The 22,745-nt window shown below is 58.6% G+C and overlaps 2 protein-coding genes across 9 annotated transcripts in view; one reads left to right on the top strand and one right to left on the bottom strand.

The window, feature by feature from the left end:
• The window catches only part of Cdh23 (cadherin related 23), a 377,491-nt gene that overhangs the window by 35,708 nt on the left and 319,038 nt on the right, over nt 1-22,745 (bottom strand). The window lies entirely within an intron of this gene.
• On the top strand, nt 116-20,811 carry Vsir (V-set immunoregulatory receptor). Of its 2 annotated transcripts, none has more exons than XM_078040907.1 (7): nt 116-350; nt 9,978-10,406; nt 10,815-10,871; nt 16,163-16,270; nt 18,579-18,606; nt 19,512-19,705; nt 19,865-20,811. In XM_078040907.1, the coding sequence occupies exons 1-7, from the start codon at nt 269-271 to the stop codon at nt 19,900-19,902; spliced, it is 936 nt and encodes a 311-aa protein (XP_077897033.1). In that variant the 5' UTR covers nt 116-268; the 3' UTR covers nt 19,903-20,811. The 2 variants fall into 2 exon arrangements, with proteins under 2 accessions (XP_077897033.1, XP_077897037.1); XM_078040911.1 differs by lacking the exon at nt 116-350 and adding an exon at nt 5,747-5,976.

The raw sequence follows: 22,745 nt of genomic DNA on the forward strand, positions 1-22,745 counted from the left end.
AAGGACGTTACACCAGACGACAAGTGCTGGGTTGGCTGGGACGCGGGGAAGCGCAGGCTCCTCCCGCGGGGCCCTCTGGATGCAGTGCCGCCCGCGGTCCCCGGGGGCGCTGTGGGGCCCGGAGCCGCCTGGCTCCGCCGCCCGCTGCTCGCCGGCTCCGCACTCACTCGGGAGGCTGCCCCGACAGCAGCGCGCTCCGGCGGTGATCCCGAGCGCCCACCGCCCGCTCCGCCCCGCTGTGCCACACGCCGCTCTGCCCCACGGTGACATGGGCGTCCCCCCGGTCCCTGAGGCCGGCGGCTGGCGCTGGGGGCCCCTGCTCCTCGCTCTCTTCCTGGCTGCGTCCCGAGGTAAGGTTCGCAGGCAGCTAGGCGCTGGGGAAGAGCCCCGAGAGAGGACCGCAGGTCACGGGAGGGACACGGGCAAAAGAGGAGAATCCCGAGAGTCCTCTCAACCTGCTGTGACCTCCACCCCACTGCACTGAGGCGGCTGGGACCGCTGGGCAGGGTGCCAAGTGCTCCAGCTGGTGTTGGGCACATGTGCACACTGACAGCTGCCCAGGCAGCCGGCCAGACTGTCTGTCCCCTGAGGATTGCCTGTCCCACCCTTCTCCACCCAGAGGGCACAGGGCACAAGGAGCTTCTGCAAGACAGGGATGGGACAAGGTACAGGCAGCCCCAGTTTGTGTTAGTGAAGGCGACTGGCTTTTGACAGCTCTAGCATCTCCCTGCCCTTCTGGCCTCTGAGCTCCAGAACTCTCAGCCAGTGTCCTGGTGACACTCCTGGCTGAGCCTGGGTGGACACTGGTCAGGGTGGGCACTGTCCACTCCAGGACAGCTCTACCCACCTGGTCCCTATTCTGAGGGTCTGAGGGCCAGAGTGTCAGCAGATTCCTGGCATCTGGCAAGGCTGCTACTCACCGATCACTGTGGCTACTAGGGAGGATGTGGGACACTCCCTGAACTCAGCAAGAACCCTTTCTGGGTCCTCTCGGTTGATTTATGGCATCTCTGTGGCCTCAGTATCCTAAACTCAGATATAGAAGTCCCACACTTCCACACTCCACCCTGTCGGGACTCTGGATGTTGTCCTGGCCAGGACACAGGGACTCCTGGGGGTGGGGCCAGGGCCCTGAGACCCACAGCCTGGTCCTTGCTTCTTGACTGAACAGAATTGAAGAGACTAAACTCAAAGGAGGAGGGAGCTGGCAGGCAGCCTGGGGATCCAAATGTGATGGGGAGGGCAGGGGGAAAGTGTGAGTCATGGAGGGAGTCAGAGGGAGGCAGGACGGAGGTGGAGGGCTTGGCAGAGGGACCCAATGGGCAGGTCAGAAGAAGAGAAGGAAGGGGGAAGATGGGATAAGAGGGAGAGGAGGAGACAGAGAACCTGGAAGACACCCCAGAAACAAGTTGGGGTGTTTGTAGGTGGCTTGTTATCTAGCACTGGAAGCCTGGCTTAGGCCTCTGATAAGGAGGCGGGAGCCCAACCCCAGAGTGGCCTAAGCTCCAGCCTGGATATTCTTCAAGATGACACCCAAAGGGTGGGGGAGTGGAGCTGCAGGGAATGGTACATTCCGGCACCGAGACCTTTGCTCATGGTAGGATATGGCTTCCAGAAGGAGCAGGGGATGGTGGTGGCAGGCAGGAAGACCAGCACCTTACCCACCATGGACTACCCACCATGGCCACTGCTCTGCCCTCCCCCCAGTGGCCGCATGAAGCCCTTCCTGTTTTCTTGCCCCTTCCCTCCCCTCACTTGGCTGGGTTGCTCCCAGCCCCAATTTGGGAAACTGAGTCCTAGAGAACCAGGCTTAGCCACTCAGCTAGCAGCACATCCAGTAATGGGAGGCCCCAAGGGGACCTCAGAACCCCTCACCCTATTTTGCCTCCATAGCTTGGAGCTGTCACTCCCAGAGGTCTTGGCGACTCAAACAACTTGGTGCACCTAAGGGCTGTCTCTCCCTGGGACCAGTCAGGAACACAGCTAGGGCTCCACTGAATGGCGTCACGAGAGTCTCCTTTCATGGCTCTGGCCTGAGTCTCACCTGTGACACAGGCACAGTTGCTAATGGATATTTCTCCTCCTACCTAGTAGCCTGTGTAGTGGGGGAAGGTCACACAGGGGATAGGTGCCCCCTGGTCTCCAGGAGGGTCTGGGCGTTGAGATGCTCACCATCCTGCCGAGGTGCTGGGTTGCCCTGGGCAGGAGCGTTCAAGGGTAAAGCCATTCTGCCTGGGCAGGGGAGATGGAGTAGCTGGAGCAGGCCCGTGCTCCAGTTCTGGATAAGTAAGGGGCTCAGGAGCCCAAGAACCATGGAAGATGCTCCTTTCATGGGCCTGATGCAGGGTGGAAGGGATGGAGGGAGCACCTTGGGAGCCAGGACCCCAAGGGTGCCAGCACCTCTTCTTCCTCATAGGCATTCCCAGGACTTGTGGAAGGTGCTGTCCTTGTTCCACTTGCACAGGCTGGCTCAGTTCCAAACTCTGGGACCAACACAATCAAGCTGGCGGGGTGCATCAGGGCTAGGGAGGGGTGACCATCTTCCCCTTCATGGTAAACATGGCTGCTCATTGAGTAACCCCATGTGGCAAGGCTGACACAGCAGTGGTCAACTCTTAGGAAATCCATGGCCCACTGCCCAGAGGCCCCAGAGTACAGAGAACAGCCTGCATGCCAGTCTGTGGGCACGAGAGGGCATCTAGCCCATGCCAGGGGATATACCCAGGGGCCAAAAAAAAGCCAGGGAGCCTCTAGTTGAGCTGGGCTAATTTCTCCTGTTGGTCCCAAGCAGGGCAGAGGTTTTCTGTGACCTTCCTGGGAGAGGGAGGCCCAGGAGGCGGTGCATTGCTGAGACATAAAAAGAGGCCACCTGCCTCCCTGCCGTGTGTGAGATCTCAGGCCTGAGCAGGAGAAAGGGTGAGGGGGTCCTTCGGGGTCCATGTGGCCTGCTGGTGCTGACCAAGTCCCATGTGCTGAGCCCGAGGGCAGGTTTAGGCCAATGGTTGATCTAGAAGAGGCTGAGTCAGCCTTGTCTCTGTGCTTTCCGATGCCGCATGGATCGCCTTAGTTCTGGCATGGCAGTGGCCTTCCTGATGGCATGCCTAGTGGGAACAGGGAGGCCAGGGACCCGGTGGGTCCTGGGTCCTGCATGCCACAGTTTCCAGACAGCCCTCGCTTAGCAGTTTAGCTTTGGGAGTCCGATTGAGGCTCAAATCCCAAGCCATTTGCCACTCTGTCACATCAGGTAAGATCCCCAGCATCCCCTTCCAAGTCACCCCGACTCTAACATGGAGGTGTGACAGCCCCTCCCTCAGATGCAGCGCTTAAAGAGCCGATGAGCAGATGACCTCACACGGAGGCCAATCCTTGTGAATCCCGTGTGACACATTACTCCTCCGTTTCTGGGGACCACCTGCCATTGGTGGTCTATCAGCTCCTTGCCACCTGTGGGGCCGTGCAGAGCACCCAGCGCATGGGAAGGCGTTGGCTGGTTGTGCCAGGACTGGACTCTCCAGAGTCCTGGAGTCTGAAGGGTGCCCAGGCTGACAGCCACCCACAGACATCCAGAGGTCCCTGGATTCTGCAATGTCCATGGAGGTGCCTCTAGGTTCTCCTTGTAAAGGCCTCCAGAGATGGGGACAGGGCAACTTCGAGGTGAGCCTGGTCTAGAGTTTGCGTATCTCTGTGGGATGTTGCTTGTGTCTCATCTCCTTATTAGTCCATGTGCTCAGTCTGACCATCCCCAGAGAGAAAGACGATGGCCACCATGTTGGCCATCAGCAATTCAGGAAATGAAGTTTTTCTGCTACCGACCAAGCAAGCTCAGCTCCTTTAGCCTTTTTACCCAGGCTCTGCTCTCCCACGGGGACCTGAGATTAAGTCCTGCTGTTAGTCACTCATCGTGGGATCCCAAACACACACTTCCCCTTGGGCTGTGCAGCGGGCAGGTTGGGTGGCTTGGTCTCAGTGAAGGGTAATTCCATGCTGGTGTTTCCTGAGCCCATTTTCTCATCCCCTTTGTGATTTCGGTTGTGCTTGCCTACTGTCTTGTCTGCTCCCCACCCCCTTTTAATCTACTCATTGTTTTGTCTGAGCAGGTAGATTTTAAAGGAAACTTTTTATCATTGTCATAAGCGGAAAGCCCATATCATCTGCCATAAATAGAACAAAATCATAGAAACACATAATAGGAAAACCAAATAAAGGTATTAAATTCTAGCTGGAAACTTTAGTCAGGGGAAGACTCTGAATTTGAAACCTGCTGCTGTCTCTTTAATAATAATGATGATGATGATGATATTGATGATGATGATAATGAGGAGGAGGAGGGGGGAAGAGGAGGCAGAAGAAAGGAGATCAGCTTTTACAGCAAGAGATGTTTTGAAAAGACACAGTGGCATTAAACTGGGACTTTCTCTTTGATGTAATAAGGGCTGGGAGAGGATTGAAAAGGGAATAACTTTCTCTCTGTATGATTCAATGTTATTCAATATTGTAAAACCAAAAGTAAAACTACCTTAAGTTATAGATGCTGCCAGGCAAGCTGAGCCCTCATTGGCCAGACCATCTGTCCATCTGGGGGCAGAAGGCGGGGCCTTCAGTCAGTCCCTGGCTACCCCTGGTCTCTAGAGAGTAATCAGAGGGCTGCAGGTCTCTGGAGGCCTGGTTTCAAATTCCTGCCACAGTTGGCCAGCCTTGAGACTCTGGGCCAGCTCCAAAGGGTCTCTGTGCTTCAGCTTCCACAGCTGCACAATGGAGATGCTTCCAGCACCTGCCCCTCAGGTGGGGACATTATATAAGCGAGTCCACCTCAAAGTTCTTAGAGCCACACCCAGCACAAAGGGGCTGCTACTGCTACCACCACTGAGCCTCCTGCCCTGGTGGACGGTGGGGGTCTAGGGGACTTGAATGGGGACTTTTCACAGCGTGGCTCCTAAGGGGAGGCCAGAGCTGAGGTCCTGCTCACGCAGACCCCCTGTGGGAAGCCCCTGGAGTCTGGGACGGCTCATCCATCCCAGCCAGGCCTCTGGCCCCACGCCCAGGCTCTCCCTGGGGAGGCCCACTGACCAGGAGCCTCAGCCCCGGATGCTCGGACGGTTCCCAAGGGGCTGGAAGTGTGGCTTCCTCCCATAGAGCCTGGCTTCCCCTTCCCGGCCTCCTTGGTCTGATGTGAATGGACACTTCCTGCTGGGGCAGGTATCAATAAACACATCTGAGATGCCCTTTGTCCTCGCTGGCCAGAGAGCCCCCTGGGCAGACTCGCTGGCTTCAGGGCCTGGCCTTCGCCCTGGGGCACTTCCTTTTCTAGACCTGCAGGCTCATCCTGATTGCCTCTGCCTCTGTTTCCCTCAGAGCTCTGCCTCGGGCCCCGTGGCCATTCTGGAGGGTGGGGCCTGGCCAGGAGCTAACGCCAGGCCCCCATCTGCCGGGCCTCTGTGCAGCCAGGGACCAGAACTTTCTCATCTAATGCGGCGCCAGCAACAGCAGGCTATGAATAGCTGTTTACTCTACAGCCCGGCAGTGGGCGGAGCTCAGCCGTGTGGGTGGGGCCTCGGCAGTGGGTGGAGCTCAGCTTGTGGGTGGGGCCTCTCGGCCTGAGCAAGCCCGGACCACTCCAAAGGGTGCTGCCTTGGCGTGGGCAGAGCTCAGCCTGTCAGGGAAAAAACAAGGCTGCCCACACCCACCGCCACCCGCCCTGTGCACACCCGCGGGGCTCTCCAGGGGCCTGCGGGGTGGAAAGACACCAGGTCACCCACACTGGCACCCTGAGGAGACAAGGGAAAGCGCTCCTTCCCCTGTTCAGGGACAGAGGTGTTAACCAGAGGCTGAGCTCCACCTGTGGCCGGGCCCAGCCAGAAAGCAGCCGACACAGGGCTGAATTCCCCGAGAAGCTGTCTCTCTGCCTGGGGCTCCTTTTAGGACCTTGCTAAATATTTGTGGAATGAAGAAAGATGTTTTCTGTTCAGGTCGGAGGCAGTGAGTAAAGGGTTCAACCAGGGGTCAGCTCTTTCCAAATAGCTAAAAGATGAGTGTCAGCTCCACCCACTGAAGGGTGGGGGGCTCTTCCTGTTTGAAGAGCTGGGGTGTCTAAGGCGTGGATCTCAGTTCAGCCACAGAGGGCTGTGTGGCCTTGGGCCAGTGGCTTGACTTCTCTGAGTCTGTTTCTGCATCTTTAAAGTAGGGATGATAATACCCACATTAGGGGGTATTGTGAGAATTGAATGAGCTCCACAAGAGCCTAACATGTCCTAAATGGTTAGGATCTGTCCCTCCTGCCCACAGGGTCTCGAGGTGGAGGTGACCTTGGAATGTGCAGAGTCTCTAAAGAGGATATAAAGAGAGGGAAGCCCAGAGAAGGTGCCCAAGGCCACACAGCAAGGGCACAGCTAAGTGGGCACTGGGACCCAGGGACCTTGCTAAGTTCCGGAACTTTCCTGGCTCATGGCTGTCTTCCTGCAGGTGCTCCTGGGAGCCAGGGCCTGGTGAGAGGACTGACTGAAGGTTCCCCCTGGCACTCGCTCAGGCCCAGGCACGGGTTACCTTCCTGTCCCACAGGCTCTGGGCCCCCTTGGAGCCTGGGGCCTTCCTCCCCACCCACTTTCCCCGGTCTCTGACAATGACCCAGGTGTCCAAAAGGATCTGCTTCTGACAATGAGCAACATCCTCCTGCCAAGTAATTATGATTCCAGTGGTGGGGACACAGCCCGCAACAGGAGGGGTGCGCAGACGCAGGGCGCTGGACCCCTGCTATGTGCTGTTGTCCCCAGTGCTGTGCCCTGGAGTGTCCTCCCAAGGACAGGCCCCTCTGGGCCGGTCCCAGCTGGAGCCTCAGACGTGACAAAGGGATGTTTCTGGCCTCCTCTGGCCTCCTCCAGACGCCCCAGGACAAAGCCCTCCTGGGCCACCCCCATCTGGACTTTGGCTTGAAACTGGCCCCGCCCACCCCTCCACCCCACCGCCTGCCCTGCCCCAATCCCAGGGCAGCTTCTCCTTTTTTTCTAAAAGGGGAAGAGGTCCTTTTGGGACCTATGGGGGGGGATGGGGGGAATGGGGGGTGTGGGATTGAGCAATGCCCCTTCTCCTAAAGTCCCTCTTGTCTCCCTGTGGATTTCCAAGGAAAGTGCCTCCCGGGAGGCCAAGTCCTTCCTCACTGTCCTGGTGCAGCCTGGGGTCAGGAACACCACTGCTTGGGCCCTGCGACTGGTGCCTGGTCCCCCTGCCTGTTCACTTGGCCACCGGCCTCCCCACTGAGCCAACATCTGGGCTCACCCATCCATCCTCTGGCCCGGCTCAGCTTTGGGCTTCCCTGCTCTGCTCTCCGCTCCTGTCTGAGCCTGAGGGTCACATGGATGGGCAGGGGCAGTGGAGCTCCACCCTGGCTAGCTCCTGGAGGGAGCTGTAATCCTGTGTCACAAATCAACTGTCCAGAGCCAAGCAAGGATGATGGGAGAGTGAAGCAGGTGGAGGCATTCGGGACGGTGAGGACTGTGGCAAGCCGGAGCACGGGGGCTCCCTGGGGACCGTTGCCTCCTGGGGAGCTGACTCGGTGGCCTGGTTTTCACAGGAATGCGTTAGGAATCAGAATGTCCATATCAAATCCCTGAATTTTAAATGTTAGCAATCTCAAAACAAACAATCTAAGATATTTGGAGGGTCTAATGAAATGTTTGAAGACTGGATGAGGCCTGTGGGCTTCCAGTTTGGGCGATTTTTCCGGCGATATGGTGTCTAAGTGTCTGAGTCTGAGTCTGGTTTTAGCACTTCCTGCGTGATCCTCAGTGAGTTACGCCAGTTTCCTCATCGGTGAAAAGGGAGCAAACCCGACACCTACCCCACAGGATTGTTAGCTCTGCCCCAGAGCCCTGGGCCTCCAGCACAACAGGCTATTCTTCTTACAGTTGTAACTAGATCCCGCTTGACCTGAAGCCCTCAGTGTTCCAGGCTCTGAGTTCATACCTTCTGAAACTTCAGTCAAACCAGTTTCCTCCCTGGATCTCTGTGCTACTGTCTGTAAATGAGAGAAGAATCCTGCCAGAATTTCTGATGTCTTTGTTCACCCTGCAGTGACTTCCAGAAGTCTGGCTCTCACATAGAGGCCAAGCACGGGGAAGGCCCTGGTGTATCTGTTTTTACCTTCTAAGCCTAACACCCTACTTCTGCAGATGTGTGCTTTGGGACCAAGGCCTTGCTATTTCCTGATACTCTTTCTATCTATCTATCTATCCATCCATGCACCCATCCATCCATCCATTCATTCATTTTTGGTACCAGGGATTTGAACCCAGAGGTGCTTAACCACTGAGCCACACCCCCAGCCCTTTTTTGTATTTTATTTAGAGACAGGGTCTCACTGAGTTGCTCAGGGCCTTGCTAAGATACTGGGGCTGGCTTTGAACTCGAGATCTTCTGGCCTCAGCTTCCTGAGCCACTGGGATTATAGGTGTGTGCCACCGTGGGGGGCCATGGATGATATCACCCTTTAGATACACAAGCACTCCAGGACGGGGTCTCAAGCCTTTGTCAGTCACTCACACTGTAGCGGGAAAGAGTTCAAGGCTGGATTCTCTATTCCATTCCCCACCCCACCCCAACTCCTTGGAAACGTTTCTTGAGTTGAATCAGAGAACTATCTAGCCCCCCTGTATCAAGCACCAACTACCTGTGGGGCCACTTTCAGAGTCTTGACTCCAGTCCACCAGGGAGACGTTTCCATTTGCAGTAAAGAGTCAGTCTCGGGGCCATGGCTACTGGACTCCGAGCAGGCTGGCCCCCTCCCAAAGCCCCAGCAGGCTGCCTCCCTCTTGCCTGGGCAAGGCTTCAGCTTTTCTGGGGTGGGGACCCAGCCTTCGGCGGACGGTGCTGGACTCTAGGGGCAGGGAAGGGGCACCTGGAGGAGAGTGGCATTTCCTTGCGTCTAGGCAGTGCCCCTGGCCGGGGCAGTGAAAGGACACATTTGTTTGAACCTATTTCCAAACCCTGCCTTCCTGGCTGCTGGCCTACGGCAGCCCCGAGAGGTCAGTTAGACAACTCAGCCCCCTTGCTGACCTGACACAGCGACCCTCCCTGTGTCTGCAGAGGGCACAGATCTCCGCAGGGGCCCTCACCTTCCCGAGTAGCCCCCCTGCAGCCCTGGGCTGAGCGAGCGCTTTCTCACGGTACAGATGAGGAAACCGAGACTCATTCAGCCACACAGAGGACAAGAGCCTTCCCCAGTTTGGTTTTCAAAAGTCAGTGCTTGGGGGAAAGGGGGGTAGGGTAAAAAGGACTAGGAATGCGTATTGGAAAAAAAAGAAAAGAAGGATTAGAACAGGGTTCTTGGGGCCAGAGGGAGGCGGAGGCCGGGAGGAGCTTCCCACCCCGTCCCTCCGTCGCCTTGGGTTTTCCGGCTTCCCCGTCAGGGTCTCTCTACTTGCTAAATCCTGCCTGTCCATCATCAAGTCCAGAGACCCTCCCTCCTCCCAGAAGTGCCCTGACCACCCCCATAAGGCTGTTTTCTCTCTCCTGCAAGAGCCCCGAAGCCTGGCACTGGCTCACCCTTGTCTGCGGGGTTCCTGTGCCAGGGACGCAGGCTTGTCTGCTGGGGAGGCCACTGGCTCCCAAAGGCCTCATGCTTGGCGTCCAGGTGAGGCGCAGCGCCTGACATTGGCCTTGCATATAATAAGTGCCCACTGGGGAGGAGGTGGGAAGGGGCAGAGGGGCAGATGGCCCCCAGCAGGGTGGCATGAAGCAGTGCTGAGCATGAGCAGTGCAGGGGCCGCCCTGGGCAAAGCCACCAGGAGAGGGTCACATCCGGCTGCCCGGTCTCTGCCTGCCTCAGAGTCTCTCCTTTCTTGGTCCCACTCCCAGGGCTACACCAGCGGCCTGGGCTCAGGTGGCTCCTTCCCCCAGGCGGGGACGCGCTTGGTACTAAGGACCAAGGGGAGGCTGGGGGACTGGCACTCTCTGAGGCAGGTGACGGGTGTCCTTTCTCTGACCAGGTCTGGTGGCAGCCTTCAAGGTGGCCACGCCATATTCCCTGTACGTGTGTCCAGAAGGGCAGAACGTCACCCTCACCTGCAGACTCGTGGGCCCTGTGTCCAAAGGGCACGACGTGACCTTCTACAAGACCTGGTACCGCAGCTCGAGGGGCGAAATGCAAGTCTGCTCTGAGCGCCGACCCATCCGCAACCTCACGTTCCAGAACCTTCACCTGCACCACGGGGACCACCACACCGCCAACACCAGCCAGGACCTGGCCCAGAGCCATGGGGTGGAGTCGGCCTCCGACCACCACGGCAACTTCTCCATCACCGTGCGCAACCTGACCCTGGAGGACAGTGGCCTCTACTGTTGCCTGGTGGTGGAGATCAGGCACCACCACTCGGAGCACAGGGTCCACGGGGCCATGGAGCTGCAGGTGCAGAGAGGTGAGGGCAGCTGTGCGCGTAGCCTGGGGGCGTGGGCTGCTGCGTACCGCCCTGGACCGTACGGGAGACTATACCAGTGATGCTCATGCTGCACTGAGCGTGGGAAGGAGTGGCTGTGTGTGTGCATGCACGTGTCTGTCCAGCCGAGAAGGAAAGGGCTGGGAGGTGGATAAGTGTGGGTGCCAGCAGGTCCCCACTTGTCCCCGGGGGTGGCATGAGAATGAGCAGGGTGAGAACATGCCAGGGTGTGCCAGGGTGTGTGCTCCGACGGGGCCAGCACTGCCGAGAGGGCGCTAGCTTGCAGCACATGTACCCGTGACGTATGCTGAGGGGACACTGGCTTAGACAAGCCTGCTCGGCCTTTTGGGTGTGACACTCAGCTGATGGCCCTTCTCTTTCCTCCCACAGGCAATGACACGCCATCCAAATGCGTCCTGCATCCATCCTCCCCACAGGAGAGCGAAAGTAAGGACCACCCTGGTGTCCCTCCTGCGTTCTCTGTCCTCTGTCCTCCTGCGTCCTCAGCCCAGGCGGGGCTCTCAACTCTGGCCTCACTTCCACATGCACTTGGATCCTGTCTTCCTCCCTGCGGCTCCCAGAGCTTTTGCTTCCTCCTTGGCTATAGGAGCTGGTCCCCGTCCCCCTTCCAGCTGCTCCCTGCTCCCTGCTCCCTGCAGGAAACGCTTCCTCCGTGAATCAGGCCTCACCATTTTCACTCCACATACAGGGAAACAGAGGCCCAGAGAGGTGCCTCACCCCCCCCCCCCCCCGCAAACACACAGCTCAGGCAGCACAGCAGAGATTTGGCTACAGGTTTGCTTAGCTCTGCGCACGTCCCCTTCTTCCCACCTTGGGGGAGGAGACTGGACGTGCAGGGCAGTGAGCGGCTATCAGCTGCAGTGTTTACCTAGACAGTTGCCTCAGGGTAGGGGACACTGCTGTTACCAGTGGCTGAGCACCCAGAGGTCAGGTGAGAAAGCCCAGCAGCTTGGAGACAGCAGGTAAGGGGACAAGTCTAAGGGATGTTCTGCCCTTCTGAGAGGAGGGGGCCTTGGCTTCCAGACCCTCTGGCCACACAGCACTCATCAGGAATCCTGTGGGGACCAGCCCCTGTCTAGGCCCCGGAAATGCAGGGGCCTTGGACTCCAGGAGGACAAGCAGGAGGGCCTGAGCCAGAAGGGGCACAGCTAAGCTACAGCCCCCAGGCAAGCCCCAACTCAAAGGCGGTGGTGGCTTTTGACTCAAGTTACTCATTTTTTTCTGTTTTTTTCAGTACGAGGGATGGAACTCAGGAGTTAACCACGGAGCCACATCCCCAGCCCTTTTTATTTGTTTTTTTAATTTCAAGAGGGGCCTCACTAAGTTGCTTAGGGTCTTGCTAAGTTTCTGAGGCTGGCCTTAAACTCACGGTCCTCCTGCCTCAGCCTCCCCAGTTGCTGGGATCACAGGTGTGCACCACCGTGCCCGGCTTAAAACTATCCCCCCCCCTTTTTTTTTTAAGCCAACAAACTCACACCAACCAGAAGCAAAATTAGAACATGCACTTGAGTCTGTTAGACCTCCAGGGACCTCAGGAGGGTCCAGCCCCTCTCCTGGCACACTGCTCGAGTGTCACCTCAGCACCACACCACCGTGGCTGTCCTCACTTCCCCTCTGAGTGGCCACTTTCCCATGCAGCAGCTCAGGACTCTGTGCCCGCAGCTGTGTCTGTGATGGGACAGGGTGGCCAGCCCGGTGGGGCATGAGTGACACTCACTTCCCCACAGCTCCTTCACTCTGAGTAAACACCCCAGTCCCACTTCTTCCTGCACAAACTCTGGTGGAGCCGGGCGGCCCACCGCTGCCCCCCCCCCACAGCTGGGGAAAGGGAGGCTCAGGCAGGGGAGGGGCCCTGCTCCTGCTCCCTGACCCGGAGCCCAGAGGGAATGCCCAGGGAGGGGGTGAGGCTAGCGAGGGGGTGGAGGCTGGAGTCCTCTCCCCTGACCTGGAGGAGTGCAGGCACAGGAAGGCGTCTGGGAAGGCCCGGGAAGCCCGGCAGAACTTGGACTTGACGGCCAGGAGCCGGTCAGGCATTCACCGCTGGGCACCTCTGTCCCCGGGTGTTGGCGTTTCCGTCCCTGACTCTTCAGACAGTGAAGCCTCCCTGAGGCCCTGCTTCCCAGAGCTGCTGTCCAGGGAATTGGCTCCTTGAGGGTCCAAGGGACACGCTGGCGTCTGTCACAGCTGTGGGGGCAGGGGACGGCTCTGAGGACTCCTGGGGCTCCCCGTCCTAAAATCTCTTGGTTGCAGCCGTCTAGACGGTGGGCACCGGCTCTGAGCAGGCTCCAGACCAGAAGCCTCTGGCCGCGCCTTGGGGTCGGGTGTGGCGCTGAACAGCTCTGTCCCTCTCTGGGCCATCGGGCAGCCAGTAGTCAGGGTCATCTCAGGGGCTGCATCAGGGATGGAAAGCTCTTGTGCCCCCAGGGCCAAGGAGCTGGTGAGGAAGACAGCAGGGAGGGGTGGGGACTGGGGAGAGCACCCGCCACCAGCCATGGGGTGGTTCCCACTGCGTGTGCCAGAGCAGCCGAGTGTTCGGCAAAGGTGGACACCAGGTTTTGTATGGACTCTCTCAATTTTAAAAGGTTGACAACTAACAAAGCTAGTTAGTTGCCAGGGCAGTTCCCTGAGTCCATTCTAGGGAAAGGCCGGGGGTGAGGTGGTTAAGAGCGTGGATCCTGAAATCAGCCCAGTTGCTCGACCTCTCTGGGCCTTATTTATTTATTTATTTTTTATCTGCCAAATGGAGATGATTTGAATAGTGCTTACCTTCCAGGGTTTCTGTGAGACTCAGGGAGGTATTACCCGTGAGGTAGTGTAGGTGTAGCTGCTGTTACTTCTAGATGCCTGATTTCCAAGTCAACTCATCCAACCCCCTGTGCCAAGGCAGGGTGGCAAGTAGGTGGCAGCAGGCAGAGAGCACAGTCCTGCTTCCTGAGGGGCCTAGAGCCATTTGCCTGGTAACCCGTCACTGCCCAGGGCTGGACACTGGGTGCTGCTCTCCACGGTCACTTCCCTTTGGCCAGGTTGCAGCCGCCGCCCCTGGTCGGCCAGCCAGTCTTCTAGCGAAGAAGTTCTTTGAGTTCCCTTTCTCTAGCTTTGGCCCAGGGCTCTAAGTGTTATTCCTGGGACGTGGGAGTAGCTAGACCCTGAGATAAGTGAAAGTCCAAGTCACCTGAGTGGGGAGGAAGTCACAGGAGACGGGGAGCAGGGACCCAGGAAGGTGGTGCCCAGGGAAGGGGGCTCCGGGTGCATCTCTGCGCCTCTCCGCCTCTCCAACACGGCAGGTGGGCTGCGGCTGCCCTCCTCCAGCCTCCTCCCTGGGGACCAGGCAGTCCAACCCGCAGCAGCCCACTCCTTCCTCCACACACACCACCAGGAATCCGGCAGACCCCGGCCCAACGGGCCCTCCTGCCCCACCCTGCTGAGGGCCTGGCATACGCCCTAGCAAGGGGGTGGAGACCACCTCTGCCAGATCCTTATCACCTCCCCAGGGTGAACCTGACCCTGGATGGTGACCAAGCTCCCCCAGTGAATGCTGGTACCAGCACTGGTGGTGCATGGGGAGAGGGATGGGGGACTGTGGCCAGGCTGGGCTCTGCAGAGATGCCCACAGACCCATCCCCAAAGTCACAGACCTGTCTCCTCTTTTCCAGCCTCAACTCTTAGCACAGGTTGTAAGGAAATCTCAGGTTTTCAATGCTCATCTCCTAGAGAGGCCCCAGAGGGGGACCTCCACTTAGAGAGTCAGGCAGAGGGGTCCTGCCAAGCCTCCCAGGCGGACAGAGTCCCTGAGCACCTATTGGAGCACACTAAGTGTTGCTTACTAACATCGGAGGAGCCCTGCTTTGATGACAGGAAGAGAGTGCTTTGCAACCAGCTTCTCAGATATTGCCCACAGGAAGGTCCTTGGATGGGGTTTAGAAACACGGAATGGCCTGAGATCACTCTCTAAAGAATGCTTTTACTTTCAATATTCCATGTTAGAATGCAGCCTTGCTAAAATCTGCAGGGAGCCCGCTCGAGTGTGGAGCGGAACTTGCTCTGTAAGGAGCCCAGCCCCTGTTCCTGTACAGAAGAGCACTTCTAAAGCGCTTGAAAACAGTTTTGTTCTCTTCCGCCCTGCAAACAACCCCCTGCAAGCTTGTTTACACCGCTGGGTTGTTTGGCCACACGAAGAGATTAAAAAAAAAAAATGCCCTGTATTCCCAACTGAACCCCCAGAGCAACATTTAGATCACGGTCGCTCAGCTGTTTTGGTCAAATAAGAAGGAAGTGCCCTTCTGCTAGTTGCGGTTCTGAGGCTCCCCTGTTCCCAGCAGAACCCCTGAAGTCAGCATCTGGACAGAAATAAATCGCACCTCCCCTCGCTGCTGGGACCAGGAAGCGGCAGAACCTTCTGGAGGGTGATTTAGCCATCGCCTAAAAGAAAACTCACACACCACAGTCTGGCTGGGGACGTGGCTAGGAACTGATGTGTCTGATGCCCTTTCCCAGGGGACCAGGGAAGCAAGCTCACCGAGTCCTTCTGCAGAAGGAACAGGCGGCCGCCATGCCCGCCAGCAGGACATGTTTCTATAAGTTCTGGGGGAGCTGGGTGTGATAGAGCCTGGGCAGGTGGGGGATCCCTGTACTCAGACGCTCCAGCTCTGATGAGCAGGAGAGCAAGAGTCCTAGGATCCCCTGTCTGCTGGCTGTGCAGGGACCATCTAGAGGGGCAGACGAGGGACCCTGGAGCTCCACAGGGACGAAGACACTTCTGAGTATTTTTTAAATTTGCATGTTTTTTTTTTTTTAATTTAAAAAGCTCAATGTTTAAAAATGTCAGAGAAGGATTAACAATTCTCTAGTTCTTCTTCCAAGTTGGCCCCCTGCCATGACTTGGGTGCCTGAGGTTACAAGGTGGGGCTTCCAGAATTCCCTGACCCAGAGCCATGGGGTCCCTCAAGGGGGGGCTCAGGGCTTTTTATTGTTATCATGGTTAGACATCTAGGACAAAAAGTGTGCCATTTTTTTTTCCATTTTTAAGGGGACAATTCAATGCCATGCAACTGAATTACATTCTCAATCCTGTGAGACCACCACCTCTACTTCTGAAACTTTTTTTGTTACTTGGGCTTCTTTTGACCTTGAACTCTGTGGCACGGGGTCTGTGAAAGGCCTGCTTCCCTTTTTACTTTTTGGTATTCAGAATTGAACCTGGTTGCTTAACCACCGAGCCACATCCCCAGCCCTTTATTATATTTCTCTTAGAGACGGGACCTCACTAAGTTGCTTAGGGCCTCACTAAGTGGCGGAGGCTGGCTTTGAACTCGCGATCCTCTTGCCTCAGCCTCCCGAGCCCCCGGGATTACAGGCCTGGGCCACCGCACCTGGCTCTGCTTCCCTTTTGGGCACGACCTGTGGCCCAGGGAGGTCCAGCTCTCCCTGGTGGGCAGGAGGAGGAGTCTGTTCTGTCTCCTGGAGCTGCCTCTGGCCTGTCTGTCTCTGAGCCTGGGCCCGCCTTGGGAAGGAGGGAGGTGTCTTTGGAAGGCGGTTCCCAGCCATCTGTGCCTCTGCAGGTCACAGAGTTGCTGGGTCCCCCGGCCGCCCAGCCTTTCCTCTCTGGGCCTAGTTGTGGTTCTGAGGCTCCCCTGTTCCCAGCAGAACCCCTGGGCCTCAGTGTCCCTTTGGAGGGGAGTGGGATGGGCCTCACCCTGGCTGTCTCTCTGCCCCCGCAGACATCACGGCGGCAGCCCTGGCCACGGGCGCCTGCGTCGTGGGCATCCTGTGCCTCCCGCTCATCCTGCTCATGGTCTACAAGCAGAGGCAGGCAGCCTCCCACCGCCGTGAGTACTGCCCGCGGGGCGGGGCTGGGCGGGGAGTGGCCACTGGGCCCAGGTCCTGGGGTCTCCAAGGTGCCTGCCAGGTCTTGGCCCCCAGGCAGTGCCGGCTTGGTGCTCACCAAAACTGTGTTCTGAGTGAAGGAACGACCAGTCTCGGGGTAACGGGAAGAGCGCGTGTTGATTCTAACAAGGGCGCCACCCAGAGATCCTCTGGGCACCTATTTTAATGTCAGGGTGGGTTTATTTTAAAAGTAGGAGCAATTTCGGGAAGAAAAACAAGTTTTATTAGAAGTGGAAGGGGACTTAGAGATGAATTCAGTGAAGCCCTTCCTTTTGTGAAGTCTGAGATCAATGAATTAAAGAACTAACCAAAGCCGAGTGCTGTGGCGCACACCTGTCATCCCAGCAGCTCAGGAGGCTGAGGCAGGAGGATCCCAAGTTCAAAGCCAGCCTCAGCCATGGTAAGGCGCTAAGCAACTCAGTGAGACCCTGTCTCTAAATAAAGTACAAAATAGGGCTGGGGGTGTGGCTCAGTGGTTGAGTGCCCCTGAGTTCAATCCCTAGAAGAAGGAAGAGGAGGAGGAGGACGAGGAGGAGGAGGAGGAGGAGGAGGAGGACGAGAAGAACTAACCAAATGCTACGTCACAATGTGGGGCAGAGCTGGGACTGAGCCTCGGAGCTGGGCACCCTTGCTCTTTCCAGGGGATGTAATTTAACCACATGATCCAAATGCTCATCAGAGCCAACAACCCGGCTGTTGGGGCTGCTGTGCCTGGCTCCTTGTCAGCCCTGTTACGTACATTGTCTCGCTTAGTCCACGGAACAACTCCTAGAACTCGGTGCCACCATTGTTTTTGGTCATCCATTTTTAGGTGAGCAAATTGAGGCTCAGAGAGGTTGTGTTTTGCCTAAAGAACCACACAGCAAATAAGCGGGGAAGCCAGGCTTCAAGTTCACGCCCTTGAACACCTTTCGGATTCCCATTCTGGGTAACAGTGCCTCTGCCCTCCCTGACCCTGCGGGAGCCTTGGCCAGCCTCAGTCCTCCCAAACAGGAGGGCAGGGAACTCTGCCCTTGCAACCCTCTCAGCCACCTCCCCTCTGCCTGGCTGCAGAAGGTACCTGAGGGAGCACTGCTGTCCCCAGGTCACACCTTTGGCTGCATTAGCTCCCTGTCCTCCTTCCTGGGGCTCCTGCCTGGAGCCCGGCTGTGGATCACCTGGGGGCTGTGACCTCCTCGCCTTTACTCTCAGGACTGCCCTGTTCCCCTAAAGCCCGCACAGCTTCCTGACAGGGAGCCGGGGCTGGCCTTGGGTGGCACAGACCTTGGGGCTCGAGCATGGCTGCAGAGCCGCTTGAACTGCCCTCCCCTGGGCGGGGCGGGGTGAGGGGGAGCCCGCCCAGCTTGGCCCGGCTCCCAGACAGCCCCTGTCCCTTCCCTCAGACCCCAGCGTGGCCTGCCTCGGTGTGGTCAGTGCAGTGTGATCAGCACACACGGGAACTGGGATACAAACGCATTCTGGGCGGAGGATGCTGTCTGGCGGGGCTCCTCTCTTGGAGTCACCCCGTAAACAGGGCATGGTGCTGACAGATTTCAGGAACTTTGTGTAACTTCCCTGAGTTTGTGCTGCAGGGGCGCCCCTCCCCCACCCTCTGTTTCCTTAGAATGACAAGGACGAGGAGGAGTCCGCGCTGGGGAGCCTAAGAAAGAGGGAAGTTAAGCCTCCTGCATCTAGTTGGTGGCCACCTTGGGGGTTGGGGAACCCCAAAAGTGAGGCAAGGCCACAGCAGCTCAGTGTGGCTGGGACGCGGGGTGCTCAGACCCCAAAGCTTCCTCTAATAGATGTCACCTCTCTTAGGTAACCGGGGGACGAGGCAGAGAGAACCAGGAACCCTCTAATTAGGAACTGACCTTGAGTACTCCACCCAGAGGTCATGGCTAAAGACCAGGAGGGGACAAATGTCCTAACAGGAAACCACAGTTAGCAAACCCAGGAGCCAGGCCTTTGGTGGATGCAGACCCTGAGGGTCCCACACTGTAAGCCAAGCCACAGGAGACGGTGCTGGTCCCTTTGCTTTCCTGGTGGCAAATGTCATCCCCCACATCTGGAAATTGCAGACTGTTTCATTTATAGTGAAAATGGGCCACTCACGGGGGTCCACCTGCTGGACAGGCACATGGGCGTCCTGCCACACAGAAGTGGAACCTGGGCCAAGCAGGGCCCTGCCCGGGACACTCCTGGAGTTCCCGAGGGGCATCTGCCGCCAGGGCTGCCCTCCTTCCCGTGACCCGATTCTCTGTCTGTCCCTAGGTGCCCAGGAGTTGGTGCGGATGGACAGGTAAGGCCCCTGGATGCTTTCCAGGAAGACCCCCCAGGCCAGCTGTGGGAGGGCGGGCTCTGTGCTGGCGCAGCGGTCGGAGAAGCTGATACGTCTGTGCTGGCTGGGTGTCCTCCCGTCACCCACCCTGTCACTCACCCCTCACCCACCCTCACCCCGCAGGCTGAGCTCTGGTTCTACACACCCACCTCTGGGCCCTGGTGGCCGGCCTGGGAGGGGAGGGAGCAGCTGACCCTGGGGCACACACCAGGTCTAGCCCCACACCTGGGCAGTGGCTCCTACCACCTGGGCCTCCTGCAGCAAGCTGTGGCCATCAGGCAGGAGAGCAGACACTGAAGGGGGACAGCAGCTCGGGGGTGGGTGGGGGTGCTGCGCTCTGGGCTGGAGGCTGGGCCTGGAAGCCTGGCTCCAGGAGGAGCCACGCTCAGGAGCCTGGCCCCCAGCCCCACACCCAGAGCTCCTGAGTGTTGGAAAGGGACGGTTTCCCAGACGGGGCAATACGGGTCCTGTTGGTGATCCTGCCAGGAGCTCAGAGGTTGAGGGCGCTTCTCATCTCAGAAGACAAGAGAACCTTCCTCTCAGCTCAAATAAGCTTTGGGTACCTTCGATCCTAAGGCCATTAGCCATTCAGACCAAAGAGAAACGTGTCCCCTCCATCCTGAGGCAGGGGTTTGAAGCTGCCTGACTGTCTCCTGCAGGTCTGACCACAGGAGGGACTGTGGTCAGTGCTGGTAGTGGCCCTGAGGCCCGCAGCTCAGGCAGGGGGAGAAGCCTGGCTCCTCTGCTTGCTGGGAGAGGCTGCTAAGGCCTGGGAGAGGGGACAGGAGGTGAGAAGAGGGGACAGCAGGGAGGGCAGAGGCCACGCTCTGGGCAGCAGGTGACCTTCCACTCTGCTTCGCTGGCAGCAACACCCAAGGAATCGAAAACCCTGGCTTTGAGGCCTCTCCACCCGTCCAGGGGATGCCTGAGGCCAAGGCCCGGCCCCCCTTGTCCTACGTGGCCCAGCGTCAGCCTTCCGAGTCTGGACGGCACCTGCTCTCCGAGCCCAGCACCCCCCTGTCTCCTCCTGGCCCTGGGGACGTCTTCTTTCCATCCCTGGGTAAGTGCTCTCTGACCTTCACGGCACCTTGACCTGTCAAGGTCAGGACCCAAGGGCGCCCTCCCTGGGGAGTCCTCACGGCTCATGGTTGGGCCGGGGCTGAGGGACCAAGCAGTGTCCCCCCACCCTGTTTCATTTTGCCTCTGTTGTCCTTCGCAGATCCGGTTCCTGACTCTCCAAACTTCGAGGCCATCTAGACCCGTGGGCAGCAGAGGCTGGGGCTGGGGCAGGTGCATCTGAGCTGGGGCTGGCCCTGGGAGTGTCCTCAGCCCCCTTCCTCCTGCTCTGAGCCCACACTCCGCTTCACCCGCAATGCCCGGACCCTCGGCCAGTCGGGACGCTGCGTTGGGCAGGGGAGAAGGTGCTGGACTACCCACTCCTGTCCCAAGGAGGTTGGGGTGCGGATTCTCCCAGAGACCTGCATTCACCAGGTGCCAAATGAGCTCCATCCTAAGAAGCCCCAGAATTTCCAGTGCTGCAGCAGCCTCTTGCCTGGGGACAAGAGTCTTGGACCTGGTGGCATGGAGGGGACAAGATGGGCACTGGCCTGGGCCCTCAGTGGCACTGTCCCAGGCATGAGATGCAGGACAAGATGTGGAGAGACTCCTGCCCGCCGTGGTTGGCCTGGGTCCCTGTGTCACCTGAGGCTGCGCCTCTGTGGACCTTACTCTGCACCCGTGGGGCTCTGGGGCCGAGCTGCCTCCTCCCTGTCATCGGAACTCCCCCGATGCCTCCTGGGAGCGGTGTCACTGAGGATCTGTCAACAGGTTAAGTGCATGTGGGGCGCCCACTGCCAGCATTCAGTCCTCAGTGGCCCCCAGATGGGAAGTGCCTACTGGGGCAGAGTGGTCCCTGTGAACCTCCGGTGTCTTGAGCAATTGAGGCTGGGCCGGAGGTTGCGCCACTCACCACGGATGACAGCGAGGGAGGGTGGGCGGGGCCTGTTGGGAAGGTGAGTGGGACCCCTACCTACCCTCCCTGTCCCTTGCTCCCACTGCTCAGCATGGCCAGTAGCGAGGGTGGCCACACGATGTTTCGTCCATACTGTGACGCTTTTGATTGTGAAAAGGGGGTGCTATTAAAATGACCTGGGCAATAGGTGCAAACCCTGTGAATGGACTAGGGACGCGGGGTTTAACCCCCTCTGCCTCGGCGTGCCTGAGGCCTAGGGAGGCCTGTGCTCAGCCTCCATCTTCCGTGCCCCGGCATGATCTGGTTATTTTATTTTTTATTATTTTGCAGGAGGGGGTGTGGCGCCAGGGATTGAATCCAGGGGCACTTTTACCACTGAGCCACATCCCCAGCCATTTTTTTTTTTTAAAATAGATTTTTCAAACTTAGAGACAGGATCTCGCTGAGTTGCTTAGGGCCTTGCTAAGTGGCTGAGGCTGGCCTCAAACTTGCAATCCTCCAGTCTCGGACTCCCAAGCCACTGGGTTTACAGGCAGGCACCCCCGTGCCCCGCTGGTGTTTTTCCATACATGCATACAAGGGGAGTCCTCTGTGGAACTGCCACTGAGGGATTTTAAAGCTCGTGAGGGGAGGAACATGGTCACTCTGGGATACAACAGGGTAGGCAGTGCCTGAAAAGAGGGAGGAGGTAGGTTGGGCGGAGCAAATGCCCCTCTGGTCTGGGCGCTATGGAGGGCAGAGCTCCAGTCTAGGCATTCGTCTTCCAGCAGTGTCCCCTGGCTCTGCTGAGCTGGACGTGGGTGCAGAGAACCAGGACTATGGCGCCTGCAGGCAGGGAGAGGTCTGGGTGGGTGGGGGGAAGGGACCAGCCACGCGGCAGGCAGCAGGAGGCCCCTGGCCAGGGAGCCCAGTCAAGCAGCCTTGACAGGAGAAGGGCATGGACCCCTGTGGGCCTCCCCTGTGGCTGGGACCGAGGGACAGTCCCAGGCCTGGGGAACCTGAGGAGGGAGCAACAGGACTGATACCTCAAATGACCAGGACACCAAAACCTGCTTTGTCCCTAGGGTCCCCTCTTCTACTCGGACACTCAGTGCAGCTGCCCTGTCCTCACAGCTCCCGGGCCACTGGGCAGGAGTGGGGAGGACACTGTCCTGGGGTAGGCTGTGCTGTCCCTAGAGTCGAAGGACAAACCCTCCGGCCAGACTCCAGTGGTCCAGCCCAGGAAGCGGGGCCCAGCCCCCTGGGGCTGCTGGCCTGGGCCACCCCGGGACCTTAATGCAGAAGCAACTTCTAAGAATTGGGCTGCTGCTGTGCGGAGGGCGCCCAGAGCAGCCGCGGTGCTTCCTGCCCAGCTTCCTCCCATGGGGCTCCTTGTCTCTTCTTCTGGGGACCCTGCGAGTGAGCACATCGCAGCTCCGCGGTTTCCTGTTTTCAGTGACATTGACTTCTGGGTTCCAGGCTCCGTCTCATCCATGGCCCGAGCTGTGCCTGTGATAGCCCTATGGACGCCCTTCCTGCCCCGGCCGGAGGGGCAGGGCCCTGGAACGCCATGTCACCCAGGATGGTGGTGCCTCTAAGAGGCCTGCTCTGGTGGCTGTGGGGACAGGGCAGGCAGGGCCGTGAACATGGGGCTTCCAAGGAAGCAGGAGGAGCCCTGGGGCCTCAGGGATGTGTCCTGCCTAGCAGGGACCCTTGGGACTTGCCTCTCAGATGACCGGTCCTGGGGCTGCCCTCACCCCTGCCTAGCCGGAGCAGCCCCTGCATTCAGCAGCCCAGGGCCCGGGCCAGAGGGTGACACAGAGCCACCACCAGGGAGTGGGGTGGGAAGAGGGACAGGGCAAGGGGCTGCAGGGGTCCTGTCCTGTCAGTCCCTGCCTCCTGGAGGAGGACTTCCTGGGCGGAGCTGGAACCCTCTGCAGCTGGCCTGGCTGTGCTGGGGGCTGGGCTAAGATTTGCTCAGAGAACCACAGTCAGCAAAAGAGGAACCAGGGCTGCCAGCCACGGCGCTGGGTCCAAGCCCTCTCAGTGGAGTGCGTGCCTCAGTCCAGAGAGCCCCACTGTAGGGCCTGTCCTCTGGGCATGCTCTGCTTTGCATCGTTGACCCCCAGAGGTGTCGGGGTGCCACCGT

Source organism: Ictidomys tridecemlineatus, chromosome 1 (assembly GCF_052094955.1).
Source record: "Ictidomys tridecemlineatus isolate mIctTri1 chromosome 1, mIctTri1.hap1, whole genome shotgun sequence".
In the NCBI taxonomy this organism is placed as follows: Eukaryota; Metazoa; Chordata; class Mammalia; order Rodentia; family Sciuridae; genus Ictidomys; species Ictidomys tridecemlineatus.